Genomic DNA, 18,607 nt, shown 5'->3' on the forward strand with positions numbered 1-18,607 from the left:
AAATTATACAAGAATTTTACTCAGGACGAGAGCAAGATACTCCCATGGATTAAATAAAAGATTCAGTTCAAAATTTCTGCATTCGACATAAAAATTCACAAGTTCAACACGATGCATCTGAACATGATCGCATATTACATTTAGGAAAAAAGTTGTGAAAATGATACCCAAGACGAGAACTGTAATCTGAACAATCCAAATTATCAATTCTCATTTTAAAAATTCTGAAACAAACAAACAAAAAAAAACCTTTTGAACTATATTTGTCAATGATTACGTTATAAAATCTTACATACCCCCCACCGCCCTCAAAAGTTAAAAAACTAAAAGTCAAAGCAGCTTCTACCCAAAAAGTCTACTGATATTTTTTTGTTTTTGTAAAATCATTTCGCAAGCAAAAAAAATAAAATAAATAAATAAAAATCAGACAACAACCTAATAAAGGCAACATAGATTTAACACCGAGTAGAAATCAAGTTATAAGAGATGATGTATTATTAGTGCTGGTAACAGAAAGATCCGCAAATCTTGTGGTTAACGAGGACCAACAGCAATGGTAACGGCGACCACAGAAGTTTTATAATGGTAGCCATAAGATGTCGTCATTCCTGGGCCACATATTTGTCGGAAATGGTCTTGATTAGTCATCGAGGTCCTACAACAAGAATAGAGACTCAGAATTATTCGACTTGAAGAATATTTTATACAATCCGTTTTTTGCAATCAATCAAAATGAAATATTCAGGAGTTTTTTTTATAAAGTCCTAAATATTTTTTAATAATTACAATAAGATTTTTTATTTTTTAAAGTAAAAGTATAATTTTTAATTCACTTTTATTGACTGTGTTTCAAAAGAGAAAATTGATCATGTCCCAGATATGTAAAAAATATTTTATTCAAGTTCATAAGTTATGTATGGAGGATGTGTACGTTTAGCAGTGTTTTGAATAATCCTATCAAAAAGTCCAGAAAAAGTGATTGGCATATTATATATATTTTGGAGAAAATACGCTTTTTTAATTTTATTTAACTAATTCTTTTAGTTAAGAAGCTGAATATTATTGCATGAATAACAATATAGTTACATTCAAAGTTCCAAGGTCTAATTCAATCTTACCATTTACTTATTTCAGTAAAATGTACGAAAATTTTGATATGCTGAAAGAACTGCATGAAATATATATATATATATATATATATATATATATATATATATATATATATATATATATATAATGTATTTTTAAAATGTCTGAAAAAATAGATATTATGCATTTTAAAATGTCATGTCCAGAAAAAAAAAATGCATTTAAAAAAATGCCGACATATTTGCTATTTCCCAAAGCAAGATAAGATTAAAAAAAAAATGCAGTCATGAAAACAAATACATCTGAGATCTGAAAAAAAGGACAAAAAATATTTAGATGAAAAAGAAAAATTATTTTAGATATATAAAAAAATGAATACAAATATAAAAGTTGCTCCTGTGTTGAAGAGAGAAATCCAGTTCTGCAATAGACAATATCATAAATTAGATTAAAATGACAGAGAAATTATCTATATCATCTTTTATATGGTGATCTATTCTATATAGTTTCATGTACAGGTTGATCCCTTCCTCCCTGAAAAAATGCCATCCATGAAAGTCGCAATCCTTTCTAGTATCGATAAAATTCAGTCTTTGACTTGCTCACAACGTTTCAGTCATGAATGTCGAACATTGTTTATTTGATCACAGTTCAATGCTATGGGAGGGGGCACTTTAGTTATTATCTCATCAGTAGGAGACATGATACCGAATCACCACTTCTCGCTCACCAAATCTTAACTCCCAGATTTTTTTTCAAGTATTTCGTGTAGCGAATTTTATGAAGCGATAGCAAAGCAAGTTAGTTAATAGTAAAGGCCAATTTATTGTTATGTACTTCATCTTGCGGAGCAGTTAATATTTTGCGACAGATCTACACATTGAGCCAACAACGACCCTTTTGATCCCCGTGTCTTCCTATTTACTTGCCTCGTTTAAAGACAGAAAAGTTGAATTATAATATCTGAACAACATTTTTTTCCTGCTTCAGAAGTGTTGAAGTATGGATCGAATTCCCTGCCCCAGATGTTGACTGCCAAGACACTGCACCCTTTAAAAACTTTACGCTCATCGAAATCGTCAAATAACACCTAATGCCACCTTCCATACCCTTTTTGCACTTTTGATGAGCCGTAGTGCCCTTGTATTATTACTGTTATTTCATTATTACTAAACTTTTTAGCCCATTGACTTAGAATTAGTATTTTACATCAAATTGATGATTGAATATGGTTAAATTTGTAATCATTTTTGCATTAAATACTAATCCGTATTAATCTCTAACTGTGCATCCAATGGATACTATAATAATTATTTTGCTGCACCTTATCATATCAAAGGTCTATACCAAATTTATGCTAGATCGGCTCAGTAGTTTCCGAGAAGAAATGAAACTTAAATACTAATCCCCATTAATTCCTGGCCGTGCATCAAACAGATACCATAAGACTTAATTCACTGCACCTTTTATAATAAAGTTCAATACAAAATTTCAACTAGATCGGCTCAATAGTTTCCGAGAAAAAAAATGAAATAGACAGACAAAGAGAAATATAATATAGATTATTATAAATCCTTAGCATTATTAAAATTTTGACAAAACACACTTTTTTTTTTATTTGCTGTATTTGTACCCATAAAAATAAAGTTCTTCCTTGTATATTAGTATATTTAGTGGCAGTAGTGAGACGAGTTTTATTGTGAATGTTTTACGGAGGCAACCATAGATTGGAGCTAGCAGATTTATGAAAGAACTAAAAGTAATTTGATTTTTTCCTTCTGTATTTTTTTTTTAAATAAGCGTTGCTTTAGAATAAGTTCAGAAATTTGCAATTAAATTGAATTAAGTAATTTAAAAAAAATTTTTTTTTACATGGGGGTCACCACTTATCAAGGCCCGGAGGTCACTCAGGGATAAGGGTTATTGCGTGTACAGTAATCAATGAGATAGTATTGTAGTAATCATTAGTATTGGAGATTTGATAGAGTGTCTTACTTAAGGGGGCGGTTTGTCAGGAATTTGTTTATGCTGGATTTGAAGACATCCAAGTTGTAGTCAGGTGGGAAACAGGCAAACGGAAGAGAGTTGCACAATCGTACACTTCTGAGAAAGAAGCTCTGCTCATGGAATCTACGTTTGGATTTAGGCACAGATAAAGAATGGGGAAAATTATTGACAGTAGTTTCAGCCAGACGGGTGTTTCTCGTGAAAGATTGGCGAGGGAGGACCAGAGATTGGAGCTGAGACGAGCACCTGCCATGGAAATAACGATAGAACAAAGACAGACTCACAACGTCTCTTCTGTGGGAGAGAGGTTGCAGGGAAGAGAAAAGGGCACCCCCCACCAAACCGCGAAGTCTATTTTGTACTCTGTCAAGGCAGGATAGGCTGTTTTTAGCAGCTCCTGCCCAGATGTGGCAGCACTACTCCATCCTTGGACGTACTTGGCTTTTGTACAGATAGAGAATTGCATCAGTAGTGAGATATCTTCTGGAGCGGTAGAAGGATCCCACCATTTTCCCAGCATCCCTAGCAACAGATTTGATGTACGTGTTCCATTTCAGATCAGGAGTAAAGGTCAAACCCAGAAGCTTGTCAAAACATGGAGCCTCCCCAAGATGAGCGCCATCCATTTCAATTGATGCCAGATGGGGATCAGAGCGTTGATGATGTAAAGATAGAAGCTTGGTTTTGGATGCATTAGAAGTGACCAGCCACCTCTTCCCCCATTGTACCACGCGCTCAAGATCAGAGGAGAGAGAATTAAAGAGAACTTTGTCATTTACGGCCTTTGATGTGTTGCCATAGATGGTCGTGTCATCAGCATAGATGTCAACGAATGATTTAAGTATGTGTTTTGGGAGATCATTGATGGAGATCAGGAAGAGAGTTGGGCCCAGGATGGACCCCTGGGGGATTCCAGCATTAATACTGTGGGCCTCTGATTTCTGCCCATCAACCACTACTCTTATGAACCTATCAGAGAGAAATGATTTAATGATTGAGAAAATATTTCCAGTAATACCGTAGCTGGAAATCTTGTGAAGTAGACCCTTATACCATACCTTATCGAAAGCCTTTGATATGTCAATTGCCCTGGAAAGGAAACCTTTGTCCAGCGATTCACTAATCCTATGTGATATAACCGTTAGCACATCTGCTGTAGATCTTGCAGAGCGAAAACCATATTGCATGTCACTAAGAAGTAATTCTTTTACAATTTACAACAACAAAAATCTGCCATATTTTTAACTAATTATTTGATCCATTCCACTTACCCATCTCCCCCTCTTGTAATGGATCCAAAAAAGTCTTCAACCTTATAGATCCCACTTTGTCAATTAAGCTCCAACCCATGTTCCATTGCCGCAATGTTGCATCCCTGTGCCTGTTTTAATGGAATGTGCTTTGATAAATTCGTTGCACTTGTGCCCCTCTAGACGTACATATCCCCAACAAACCTGCTTAACAACAAAATCCCACCTCTTCACTGTTAAAGTTCCTAAATGCCCAAAACCTTTCTACTCTAATAGTTTCTTCTCTCAGACAGCTAGACTTTGGAATTGCCTTCCTGCTTCCCTGACTGTACTGATATAAATGTAACGTAAACCAATATCTTGTTAATCTTTTCTAGGCATGGTTCCCAGTGGCGATATGCCTTGTTAGGGGTGAATGTGTGTAAAAAAAAAAAAATAAATAAATAAAAAATCAAGTTCATTGCGGCACAATTACTGAAAACGCCAACAGATAAATATGGTAGAAAAAAGAAAAGTAAAAATTAACAAGTTACCATCATAGGCTGAAGTTGTAATCTCGATGTGTGACTTTTTTTTTGTTTGGCTATTCTGTTGTGCATAGTTTAATTTCTAATTTTCATTAATAAGGCCTCACATATAGTGTGATGCAGAAATATTGTCTCCGGATGTGTTATCCTAAAGTCAATTCAGCAAGAGTCAAATTTTGACTTCATATAAAACATCTGAAACATTTTGTTCGGTCTTTGTTGGTTGTTTTGTTTTACGGCATATCAACCCTTTTCAGGTTATTTAATGCCGAATCTGGTGATTTTGAAGAACGATTTTTTAATATAGTATATTTGTTTTTTAAGTCGTATTCTATTTAACCCTAACAGGTGCTACCACTCCGGGTCAGAGTGGACCTGGGAGCAATGACAATTAAAGGGTGGCTCCACACTCCCTAAGGCCTGCAAGCTGGGGCCTCACTATCGGATATAGTTTAAGGTCATATCCAGGACCGTTCGGTCTTTGTGATGAGTAAAAAAGCTTATCAAATAATTGCAGCGGGAATTACTGCATAGCATAGTTGTAGGAATGAGAAAATGCAGAAAAGAAGGACATTGCATTCTGCAATGTGAGCCTTTTGTGAATGAAGTAAACGTGTGAAATAGTGCTCAATATTGGGAGATTATAATTTTGTTAGTTGAGAATGCTAGTAAAACCTAAATGTAGATTCCATGAACAAAGTTTCTTTCTTAGAACTGCACGCCTGTGAAACTCTCTTCCAATTGCCTGCTTTCCAGCTGACTACAATCTGATTGGCTTCAAGTCCAATGTAAACAAGTTCTTGATGAACCGTCCCCCTAAGTAATCCAATTTACAAAATTCCCACTACTTATGTTTACTATGCTATAATCATATTGACTAATGTATATCCATTAACCCTTATCCCCGGGCCTTGATAAGTGGTGTATACCTGTTACAAGAAAAGAGCCCCTTTCTTGTAAGTAAGAAAAAATTAGATAAGTAAAAATGAGATTAGGATAAACCGAGATTCGAACCTGATAAGCAAGGTTCAGAAATAGATTCAGAAAGGAATTTCGCATTGTTCAGTTTCACATAAAATAGTTAGATATGTTGTTGCAAAAGGAATTTTAATTGTTCAATTCTTTTTATGAAAACTGAATTAAAATAAAGTCAGTTAGAGAAGAACGAACAATAGCAAATTAAAAACATATTGAAAAATAAGTTAGGTCGAAAAATAGGTTAGTAAGAATTCTTTGTCTGCAGAAATGGTTTGGAAGCATGTGCGAACCATGCATGTTCAGGCCACGTGGGTCGATCACGTTTTTGGACACAAGTATGATGTCATGGCAGAAATGAATTCTCAATATAGGAGCTACAGTCGAAGATGAGTTAGACAGAGTTGGAGACGAAGATAGGCGACAGAGCTGACATGGTCAGAGGAGGGTCCCTTTGGAAGCGAGGGAGAAAGTTTTAATCATGTAGTAGACTATGAATTCCTGGACGTCATCATTTTGACCGGTCAAATGGAATAAAAGAACATCATTATATTTTTGTAACTGCCGTCTTCGTGTCGTCTTTCTACAACAAAGGTAATGTGTAATCATCGTTAATGAGCTGGAATAACTCATCATAAGTAATGACTGTCCCCCTCTTCTGTGTTAAAAGAACTGATCACACTCTCCTACAATATATGTTATAAGAAACCACAGATTGTAAACTGTATAAATGTCTTCTATCTCTCTCCCCTCATCAATATGAATGTCTCCTATGCAAAATACCCATTGACCCTTATCCTCGAGTGGCCTCCGGGCCTTGATAAGTGGTGACTCCTATGTTAAAAAAAAAAGAAAAAAATGGTGTTCAGTCAGGATTAGTCTAATGTGCTCTGAGGTTTACTGTTGGAAAAGGGAAAGTATGAGATGATATCAGATAAAATTAAATGGTGAGATTTAGATTTCTTTAATTTGAGGAAAGAGATATTCATACAGTTCTAAATTTCATGTAAAGAGATTAAAGTTAAATAATTCCATTTTTAGTACACCAAAATGATGAGAAAAAAAAATGGACCGTATTGTTTTGGATTCAATATATTCAAATTATCCAAAATCACTTATTAGCTTCCTGACAGCAAAATATGTGTTGACTAGTAATAAAAGAAGTATAAATTTACTTAATGAGACCAAGGAGAAAGTTACCATTATAGGCTGGATTACAATTTGTGCTGAAGTTTTAATCTCAGTTTTTTTTTTTATTTTGATGTACATAGTTTAATTTCTTATTTTGAGTGAGAGTTATTTAACTAAGGGAAGAAAAACAACACAAGAAATTGTGAATATATCTGATCTGGAGTTTTGACCACCCAGAATTCTATTTATCTATTAAAAAAAAATGTAATCATTCTACACATAGGAGATTCCCTGCTGTGATTATGACCTACTCGAGGTTTTCCAAAAATAATGTCAATTTTTAGATACAAAACCTCTCTTAGTAGTAGTTTTTTTTATGTCTATAGATTGCCAGCAGATTAGCATTTTCAGATGGATAAGCGAGAAATATTTGACCAAGGGAAAAGAATCAACACAAAAAATGTGAGTATGTCTAGTCTGGGGTTTTTACCACTTAGGATAAGAGTAAAATGAATGTCAAGTGAACGGCGAGACAAAACTGTGATGATTTGTAACAATAGTTGTATAGAATAAGAGACAACGAAATGGAGTTTCATTCTATATTCAAAAGCAGCTTTATTTGTTATTTTTGTTAATAGTGTGTACAAGAGAGAAATGGGTTAGTAGCAGAGTTCAGTGTTTGTGTGCGGTTGTATTTATAGTAGTCGTGAAAAGAGTTTCTGATGTGGGGACATAGATTAGAGATCTGATAGTTAGCTATAAATCAGGCCTGTTGAAAGAGAGAGAGAGAAATGTGTTTAATGTGTTTACTTCGTGAGAACGTATGTCTGATAGTTGAGACGGGACAAAGGGTTAGTGTCTCGTGGTAGGAAAGAGTACGTGTGTGAAGCACATATGGAAGCAAGTTTTGATGGTAGCCATGTTGGTTTGTGGTACTCACGTCAATCTAAGCCAAAGGTCCAGGTGAATGTTCGCTGTCAGCGAAAGCCAGGGAGAAAGAAGAATAAGAGTTTCAGATTTCGCCTATTATTTACTCGATCACGTGATTGAGAGCTGGCTTGTGATTGGAAAAGCCAGGAAGAAAATGGATTTCAAATCTCGAGCCGTGAGAATTAGCTCCTACCTGTGGTTGTAGTAAGTTTTGGCTGCTACAGTGGTGATTGGGCAGAATTCGATTCTTTAAGGAGATGGCTCAACAAGAATTTGTTCACATTGGACTTGAAAACAACCATGTTGTAGTCAGCTGAGAGGTAACCTCACAGCACCATATTCCATAAACTGTGCTTCTGCAAATTTCGTTTAGTTTTAAGTAGAGAAAGAGAGAAGGGGAAACTATTGATAGTTCTTGTAACTAGACAAGTTTTTAATGTAAATATTTTACGATAGATTAAAGCTCTTTTGCCCAATGGTGATTTATACATTGTTATCTGAACCACAGAAAATGTCAATTTGTATAAAATATTAATATTTACTGCAGCTTTGTAAGGATCCGCATGCTGACCGTCAATGAAGTAAGCAGAAACATGTATGAATTATTTTTTGCAGTGTGTCTATTACTTCTGGCATGTGTGTGAACTGTTGCCACAATTTATTCTAAGTTCTCTTGAATTTTGTTTGCTCTCTATGTCCCCCCCCCTTCCCACCGTTTATCACTTTTATATGCTAATAGCATGGGCACACTGAGTTACCCGGGATGTAAGGCAGAAAAGAGTTAAAAAATTTAACATTTTTCTTTTAAATTTCTCTCTCTTTTTACCCCACCACTTTGTTTTACCCCACCACTCTGTTTAATTTTCTATTTACATCACTTCCATTTCCTCCCTTCTCCATATCTTCTGCTCACCCCTCCTCCTCTCTTCCCCTTCTATCATTCCCTTTCCTTCTATCTCTCGTCCCTATCTATCTATTTTACGCCACTATCCCTCCATCCCCATCTCTTGCACTGTCTATTTCTCTTTTCTCAAATATCAAAAGATCGAAGGAAAAAAAAAATCTCTGAATGTTTACTTTATATCTTCCTCCTTATTTACATTTCTCTATTCCCATCCTCTTTTTTCCATTTCTCCATTTCTCCCACTCATTCCTTCTTCCTCTCCCCCACGTCTCTCTACCACGAGTGATATTTCACACTAAAAGCCAATGGAAAAAATTCGTTTAAATCTTGACCCTCCTCCTCTCTGAGAAATTTTGTTCTTGTTGACCACCAAAATAATGAATATTGCAAAAAGTATATGTCCGCATTCTGCGCGAGATAGTGCTGAAAAAGAATATATCACTTTTGTGGTTATGTCTTGTACAGTTTTTGATTTTTAGGTGGACAGAGATAAATATATATGCAAATTGCATCGTTATAATGGCTGAATTTATGCATTCATGACCTAAAAGTTTCATCTCTTTATTGCAGATATTGTTGGTGTAAGATTCTAAGAAACAACTTCTGCCATGAGCGTGTGTAAAAAACAGAGATGTATAATTAAATTCCTGGTTAAAGTGCATTCAGAATGGTAGTAACTATGTAGAAAAAAATCTGGAAGACAAAATCTCGCTCGTTTTCATAGTACCACTCCCGTCTTCAGAGCTCTTCAATTTTTTGAGTTAAAAAAGAGGAGGCTTTACTTTTGAAATGATACTCGTACTTAAAATAATAGGTGAGTTCAAACTAGGATACATACACACACACACACACATATATATATATATATATATATATATATATATATATATATATATATATATATATATATATATATATATATATTAGTCTTGAAAGTTTTTTAATCTTTAAAACTATATAAAAAACTTATTTAATTTTTATATTTTTTCATCATTCGTTAGAAAATTATTTAGTCAGTAAGTCATTTAATCACCTGCAATCAATGCATCAACTTGCTCTCTCGAATTCACTATAGTCCTAATGTTAATTTAAGGGATCGTCAGTTGTTTACCATGAAACACGGTTTCGAGGATTTAAAAACAAAACATTATATTAAATCATGACGTTGTAAATACAGATTTGCCGAAAATATGCAGGGTCTAATTCCATTGGGATGCCTATAGTTTGGAGTAATATTTTGTTTCCTATTTGAAAATAAGTTTTTTTAATAAGATGACTTATAAGTATTTTTAAAATACCTTTGAAATCACTAGTTTTGCTGTTTTTATTTTTACACCAGAAAGCTTTAGAGTTGGAAAAGTCTATAAAGTTACCTTTACCACCTTCAAAAGCTAAATCTACAGTATCGTTTAATTCTTTTATAAATTTTTCGTGTGGAATTTTAGTATATAACGTACTAAAATCATAAGTCGCTATAGATTTTGCTTTTATTCTGGAATTTATATTATCTAATTTTATTCTACTGGGTGTGAATTATTTACCACCCAAAATAGATTTATATTACTATAGAATTTTTTTTCTGGTAGAAATTATTTATTTGATTTTTTAATTTAAACATTTTAAATATAGCTTTACTTAAAGGTTTGGTAATGAAAGTCTTTGAGACTACAATAAACCTAGCGCTAACTGGATTTTTGTCCAATACATACATGGAAGTACTTTTTTTTTCTAACTTTAATCCTACTTTTTCACTAATAATGCTATTATTCAGAATAATGCTATCTAAATTAATATTACTTACTTTATAGGTATCTATAAACTTGACTTATAATTCCTACTTTTAACAATAAAGGTTGTATATAATATTTTTTACATATAAAAGCTATATTATTTGCCGTTTTATCCATAGAAACTATGACAAACTTATCTTGAAGTATTTTAAGTTCCTTAAGTATTTTTGAATTTTTAAGAAGATGATTAGTTTTTTAGAGGGTTTAAATTTTTTTATAGGTTCAACCTTTATATTTACGAATTCAAGTATATTATTCTTCCATGCATCAAACGTAGACTGTAATAATTTATATTTATTTGCCATAGACATAATAAAACTCTCTAATGCTTTGGTTAATTTATTAAGGCATTTAGGTTCTCTATAATTTGGCTTTTACTTATCTTAATTTATAATTTTTCTACTATATTTAAATTAACTATAATTATGTTTTATCTCATTATTACAGAAAGGAGAGGAATTACATTCACACCCTGGAATATTTATAATATTAATATGTTCTACCTTTTTTTTTTTTTAAATAACTGAACACCTTTTTACGTATGGTTGGCCCTAGTTTATATGTAACTATTGATTGTTCTTTTGTCAATATCTCATTTGGTGGTAATTGTATGGTTTTTGGATTATTTAATATTTTAGTTAATGAATATATGGAAGAGTTTCCCTCGTTGCTCAATCATTTGCCAACAGCGCCACCTACCTCCCGAATTTCCTCAAAAACTGAAAATAATCTGAGCAGCGTTCACAAATATCTTTGAGATGGTGCTACACTCATCAAGAACCTTGATGCTGACACCATTTCAATCATAGTACTCAAAAAGCTGCAACTGGAACTAGCACTCATTCTTGCAAAGCTGTTCAAGCAATGCTTAAAGGAGAAATACTTCCCAACACCTTGGAAAAACTCATTAGTTTGCCCAGAATTTAAAAATACTAGAGATCGATCTTCTGTATCTCAATACAGACAAATTAGTCTTCTGTGTGTCAGGAAGTTGCTTGACTCTCTACTATTATATAAAAGTCACTTTATGTGTGTGTGTGTGAGAGAGAGAGAGAGAGAGAGAGAGAGAGAGAGAGAGAGAGAGAGAGAGATTTCCTTCCTTATAGATTCCCAAACGGCTGAACCTATCTTTTACAAATTGCACACAAAAATAATTTATATGTCTGGCAGTGTTTTTAGATATAATGTACAGAAATTCGCCCGATAAGTATCGAAAATCGAAAAAAAAAAAAAAAAAAAAAACGATCCTAAAAATAGTCTTTCTTATAGATAAAAAAAGAAGAATTTTTACAGGGAAATATTTTACGTTACACCAGAAAGAAAATAAAATCTTAGCAAATCATTTTTTCTTAACAAACAAGAATTATTGGCATTTGGAGGTATAGTTCAATGGTATAAGATTTAACTACAGATCAAATGATCGCCTGTTCAAGCCTAGGTATACCTCACCATTTTATTTTAATTTTGGCTGATGTGATATTGTAAACAAACACAGATGGAATTCGATGAACAACATTATCATTATTATTTTTTTTATTTCTTTTTGCGAATTTGTCTACCAGGCAAATTATTCCTCATAATATATAATATTCAATAGAGGATTGACTCTATAATAATACATCTGCATAAATTAAAATATCATGTTTAAGCTTATTGTACGACCAGGCAACGCCAGGTGTCCAGCTAATATATATATCTCAGAGAGATCTTGGTCGTTTCTGGACTCAAACCTTAAGCACATGGTGCGATGGGACAACAAAAGGTAGCTGGTTAATTTTAATGCACCCAAAACCAAGCTTCTATCTTTTTACCACCAATGTTCTGATCCCTACTTTACCCAATTGATATTAATGGTTCTCGTCTCAAAGAAGCACCTTGCTTTGACAAGCTTCTGCAACTGACCTCCCACCCTTACCTAATTACATAAACTCTGTAGCCAAGGTTGTTGGCAAAATGGTTGCATCATTCTACCGCCCCAGAATTCTCCCTCCCAATGCAATCTTCTATCTGTATAACAGCCAAATACACCATAAAATGAACATATCTGGGCAGAAACTGCTTAGCGCATTCCATCCTGCTTTGACAGAGTTCAAATCTGGTTTTGAAACCTCGTAGGTGATGCACTATTCTTCTCCTTGCAAACTTTCCCCCATAAGAGACGGTATGAGCCTATCTCCTCCTGGCATCGAACTTTTATGTTGAATAGCAATTTATTTTAAAAAATATATTTTCATACAAAAAATACACACACACTCACACACACATATATATATATATATATATATATATATAATCTACTAAGGCTACATACATACATATGCATTTGAATAAATCCAGAAATTTGAATAGCTATTTATAGGGACACAAATACATGCATTAATATACATTTTACATATAATTTCATATGATTTTACAACAACTACATGACGAATATATCTGGCGAATCAAGTGCAAAAGAGATGAAAAGAAAAAAACGCACTTAAATTGACAATTAAATCTTAAAAAGATCTCTTGGTTGGAATCTCTGAAAAAACGCCTGTTTGGCATCCGACAGAATGCACCATCCTCAGCAAAAACAAAATAGCAAAATTGATAAATAAAACAAAACAATTAAATGCATATTCATAGTAAATAGAAATAATTCAATCCACACACACACACACACACACACACACGCATTTACAAAGATGCATCTGTACATAATGACTTAGACACTCATTTTATGAATACACACGCATGCATTTAAATAGACATTCACGGAGATTTATACATACACATGCATTGAACAATAAGACAATAAAGATAACAATAAGACAATAAAGATATTTGCACACACATGCATTCCAGTAAGCATTTAGATTTACACATGCCTACCTCTGGAATTCCTTTTCAGTTTCCCCCAACTGTGCCAACATGTAGAAATGCAAACGCAATGTGAACAAACACCTTGCTATCCAACTCCTCACCAGGTATTTTTTTTACATAAATTTGGCCCCTATCACAGCAGGCCTTATAACTCAATGGCAATATTCTTTGTTTGGAGCAAATAAAGTTAAAAAAAAAATGAATAAATAAAGTATATGCATCATCAGCATCGAGTACAGCACAATCACGTTGACACATTGGTTCTTGCCAGATCATCGAAGTTAAGCAACGTTGAACCTGGCCAGTATCAGATGGGTAACCATTTGGGAAGGCTAGGTGCTGTATGTACCTTCTGGGAAGGTTGGGCATAGGGCCAGCATTCTCACCCCGAAACAAAAGCTACAAAAGCATCTACGAAGTTGTGGATGGCCTATGCCCCACCAGAGGCTCAATGCTATGGATATGGATATGGATCATCATCATCATCAGCAGCAGCAGCAGCAATTTCAGTTTAATGTTCATTTTACATGTCACCATGCAGTGGACAGCTTTAAGATATTGGCTTCTGAACTAACCTACCTCTGACCATGTCTTTATTTATCCCTCTTAAGTCCATTTTTATCAATCTCTCACGTTTTCTTGGCGTTTCCCTGTAAACCAAACGTCTAACCTCAACTGTTCTACATCAAGTGATTCCAAGAACTCATCTATTCTTTCAATGTGGCCATAGAATCAAAGTTTATTCTTCTGAACACATCTCCCAACACTTTCAGATTTAATTTCTCTCTGAGATTATTAGAACTAAACTTGTCATTATATACAGTAGAACCCCGGGATACGCCATTTAAAAATTAGTAACAAAATACAGTACATTATATGATACGCATGGATATAATCAAATAACATTATAAATAACACTGTAAGGCGGGGCAAATGCCGTAACCAGGGGCCAGAAAAACATTGTATTTCACATTGTAACCTGAAAAAAATGTATCCTAAGGCCACACCGTATCCCGGGGTTCTACTGTATATCCATCGCATACCATTTCCACCTATGCATCATATGTCCTCAAATCTTAACCCTTATCCTCGAGTGGCCTCTTGGCCTTGATAAGTGGTGATGCCTATGTAAAAAAAAAAAAATTTCACTGGTCAAGTTTCACTTCAATACATCATCAAACTGTGATAGACTCTTTCCTTGCATTTTTATTTTAAAATATAACCATGCGTTTATAAACAAAAATATCTTTGCATGTTATGTGTAGATTAGCATATAGATTAGCATGTAGAATTGTTAAACATTCCGTTGCAAATTAACCTTTTATAAAATATACACTATCGGTTTTCTCTGCAATTTATCACTGTAGTAACATATTACCTACATTAGGCCAACACACGACACACAGATGCATTCAATATAGACTTAATTTGAAAAGGAAGTATTAACCTCGAAATATTAAAACAAAGTGTATAAGGCATGATTAATTGGAGATAGACAGTAAGTGCCTTATGGCTATTATTAACTTGTTTTTCATCCAAACATTCTTTCAATTCACCCGGTGTCCATAAACTCGTATTGTAATTGTCTTCTAACTTTGCATCTTCAAGAACACCCAACACGTTCTGGAAGACCTACTATATAAAATAAAAACATAAGAATATCATGAGTTATATTTCCTGAGTTGAGGCAATACTTTTATAGGCCAGGTGCTCTTCCTAATACATTCAGGTGATGAGTGTTTTTATTGAGACACCAAAAAGGTTTTCATGAATAGTCTTTTTTTTCTAAAGAATCCTGATTAGAAATAAGTTTGGAAGTCAATTTTAAAAAGTTGTCCAACACATGCTGACATGTGTTGGACGACTTTAAGAAATTGACTTCTAAACTAATCTATCTCTGGCCCGGTCTTAATTTATCCTTCTTTCTGTCGAATCCATTTTTATCATTTCCTCCCATATTTTCTTTGTCCTTATCCTGTGAACTGAACTTGCTACCTAAACTGTTCTATGCCTACTTCTATTCATTCTTTCAATATGACCAAACCAACAAAGTCTCCTATTCTGCACACATCTCCATATATAGCTACTTTTAATCTTCTTCCTAAGTTATCAAATCTAAGCTTGTCTTGAAAACTCACATTTCATCCAGTATGCCATTCTCATGTCATTTTTCCTCATGCAACACATATCATCAATTCTTATAAAAAAACATGCTAACATTGGTTGGTAACACACAAAATGGTTCAGAAGAGTATAAAAATATAGAAAGCCTATAGATGTGGAACATTATCTAGATCTGCGCTGGAAGGGCATGGTGAGTACTGGAATGATGAGAAAATTTGTTGCTATATAAATTCCAGAAAAATCCAATGTTTTGCATTAGCAAGAATTCATATAATTAAAAAATATAATAGCAGGCACACATGATCTTGCTCAAGAATGAATGATACCTTCAGTACATTTCTACTCACACTTATTTAAATTTCTAAAATTTTTGACATTCTAAACAAAATTAAATAAAACGCCTGTGTTGTTTGTTTATGGATGTTGGGCCCGGGTTTGTGACAACAATATTATTGAACGTCTCGTTCAATTATAAATTTATTAATAAAGTAGAATTAAATAAAGTTTTGTTTTTGCTTTTTAATGTTTAAATTAAAACATTTATTATTGCCCCTTGCACATATAGTTGTGAAGCAAGGGTTGGAAAATCTCCAACCACATCTCTCCTCGGACGACTGAAAAGTATAGAGATAAGCAGAGGACACATACAGCACTTGGTATTCCCAGATGGTCACTCATTTTAGTACTAACCAGGCTCAATGTCACTTAATTTTAGTGATCTAATCGAAACGGGTGATAATATGTTCCAGATGGGCAGTTCATGGAAGAAAACTTTGTTCATGAAAATTCAATTTGATGTTAGGCATGCAGAGAAACAAAGGAAAATTCTTTTCAATTCAATTAGTAAGATGAGTTGTAGCTGAGAATGTGTTACAAAGAGGAAACAATGAAACTCAGTCGAGTACATTCCATCAAATTTATGATTGAATTAAGAATGTTCATAGTTTGAAAATAATAATAAAAAACAAACTAGTATGCATAAAAAAGGTGCTACCACAGCAAAGATTTTTTTCTCCTTCTCTATGCCAAAATCCAAAACTTTTATGAACAAAGTTTCTTACCTTAAACATCCCATCTGTGGAATGAAATACTATAAATTTGCTTCCAATCCGACTACAGCAAAAACGTCTAATGTAAACAAATACTCCACAAGTGTGTGTGTGTGTGTATATATATATATATATATATATATATATATATATATATATATATATATATATATATATATATATATATCAGATTATTTCTTACCATGCAACACACATCCTCAACTCTCACTAGCCAGATTTCACTTCCATACATAATCACACTGTGCAGGTACAACTGATATATATATATATATATATATATATATATATATATATATATATATATATATATATACACTAACAGTTCAGCCCAGCTTTGCTTGGATGATTATGTCGTATGTATTGAACAATAACAGCATGCAAAGCAAAAGTCAGTGCATCTTTTGAAATAGTAATAATTGTGCAATAATTGTGAAATGCCAACATAAATAAAAATGCCTGGGTGACAATATTGTACATACTATTATGCTATATAAATAGAAGTAAAATATAAGTGAAAGCTTTTGAAACACAATATCGTGCTATATAAATGTACAATATCAACACAAGTAAAATACGATCATGTCCTTAAAACTCACATTATACACCCATCATATAATTCTCAGATAATTTCTTACCATGCAACACACATCCTCAACTCTCACTGGCCAGGTTTAACTTCCATACATAATCACACTGTGCAGGTATTACTGATACAATCTTCCCTTGATCGACAGTGGTAAGACAAAATGCTCGATACCAAATAGTGTATGATAAAAAACGTGCAATAAACATAAATAAATCGGTTCAAATAACAATATTTACAATGATAACATGTAATAAACTAATTTATCATATTGCACAAAAATAGTGTGAAATGCCAACATGAATTTTCTGATGAACAATATTGTGCTATACAAACAAAAGTAAATTTTTTTGGTAAACATGTGCTATAAAAGTGTGCAATACCAACACAAATAAATACTGTGCAAAAAAAGAACAATATAAACATAAATCTATTTAATACAAAATTAGGACTCAGAAGCCACTCGAGGATAAAGGTTAATAAGATTGTCAGCTGAATGAATATTATGAAAAGATTAAAAATAATGAATGAACAAAATTTGATTATTTATAAAAATGATTTATGACAAGTATTTGTTGACAGTGGATTTCAAGAAGAATATGGTGTAATCTGCAGGAAAATAGTTTTGTAATAATATGTTCCAGATGGGAAGTTCATGGAAAAAAACTTTGTTCATGAAAATTCAATTTAATGCTAGGCATGCAGAGAAAGAATGAAAATTATTTTCAATTCAGTTAGTAAGACCAGTTCTAGCTGTGAATGTCTTACAAAGAGGAAACAGAATGAAACCCAGTTGAGCGCATTTCATCAAATTTATGATTGAATTAATAATGTTCATAGTTTGAAAATAATAATAAAAAACAAACTAGTATGCATAAAAAAGGTGCTACCAAAGCAAAGATTTTTTTCTCCTTCTCTATGCCAAAATCCAAAACTTTTATGAACAAAGTTTCTTACCTAAAACATCCCATCTGTGGAATGAAATACCATGAGTTTTTTTCCAATCCGACTACAGCAAAAACATATTCAAGCCTAATGTAAACAAATAGTCTTCAAGTGTGTGTATGTATGTATGTATATATATATATATATATATATATATATATATATATATATATATATATATATATAATCCAGGTTGAGAATGTATATGTAGAATAAAAATCCAGAGAATGTCTACTGGGTTTATATAACAGTGCTCAATAATAAATAGAGCTATTTATTTTGATCTGTTTGGATATGAGAAGAATTGAATTTTTCCAAACTCTGAAGAATAAGGTCTTTCGAGTTTATCTGTACTCCTTGTCGGATAATTAAAAATTCTGTATACCTTATTTACAGGTTTTAATGTTCTTGGAGAAA

General features: G+C 33.1%; 1 protein-coding gene across 4 annotated transcripts in view; it reads right to left on the minus strand.

The window, feature by feature from the left end:
- Positions 1-364: 364 nt before the first annotated feature.
- LOC145290933 (rabphilin-3A-like) overlaps positions 365-18,607 on the minus strand; it is a 1,108,728-nt gene continuing 1,090,485 nt past the window's right edge. For 2 of the 4 annotated variants that reach the window (XM_080136654.1, XM_080136564.1), the window contains exon 20: positions 365-655. Coding sequence is in view for 1 of the 4 variants with exons in the window: in XM_080136564.1 (XP_079992690.1) it covers positions 641-655 (15 nt within the window). In the remaining 3 variants the exon portion in view is untranslated. The remainder of the gene's footprint in view (positions 656-18,607) is intronic. The other 2 variants (XM_080136609.1, XM_080136530.1) reach the window with 2 other exon arrangements.

Source organism: Euprymna scolopes, chromosome 1 (assembly GCF_053919585.1).
Source record: "Euprymna scolopes isolate OS-2025 chromosome 1, ASM5391958v1, whole genome shotgun sequence".
In the NCBI taxonomy this organism is placed as follows: Eukaryota; Metazoa; Mollusca; class Cephalopoda; order Sepiida; family Sepiolidae; genus Euprymna; species Euprymna scolopes.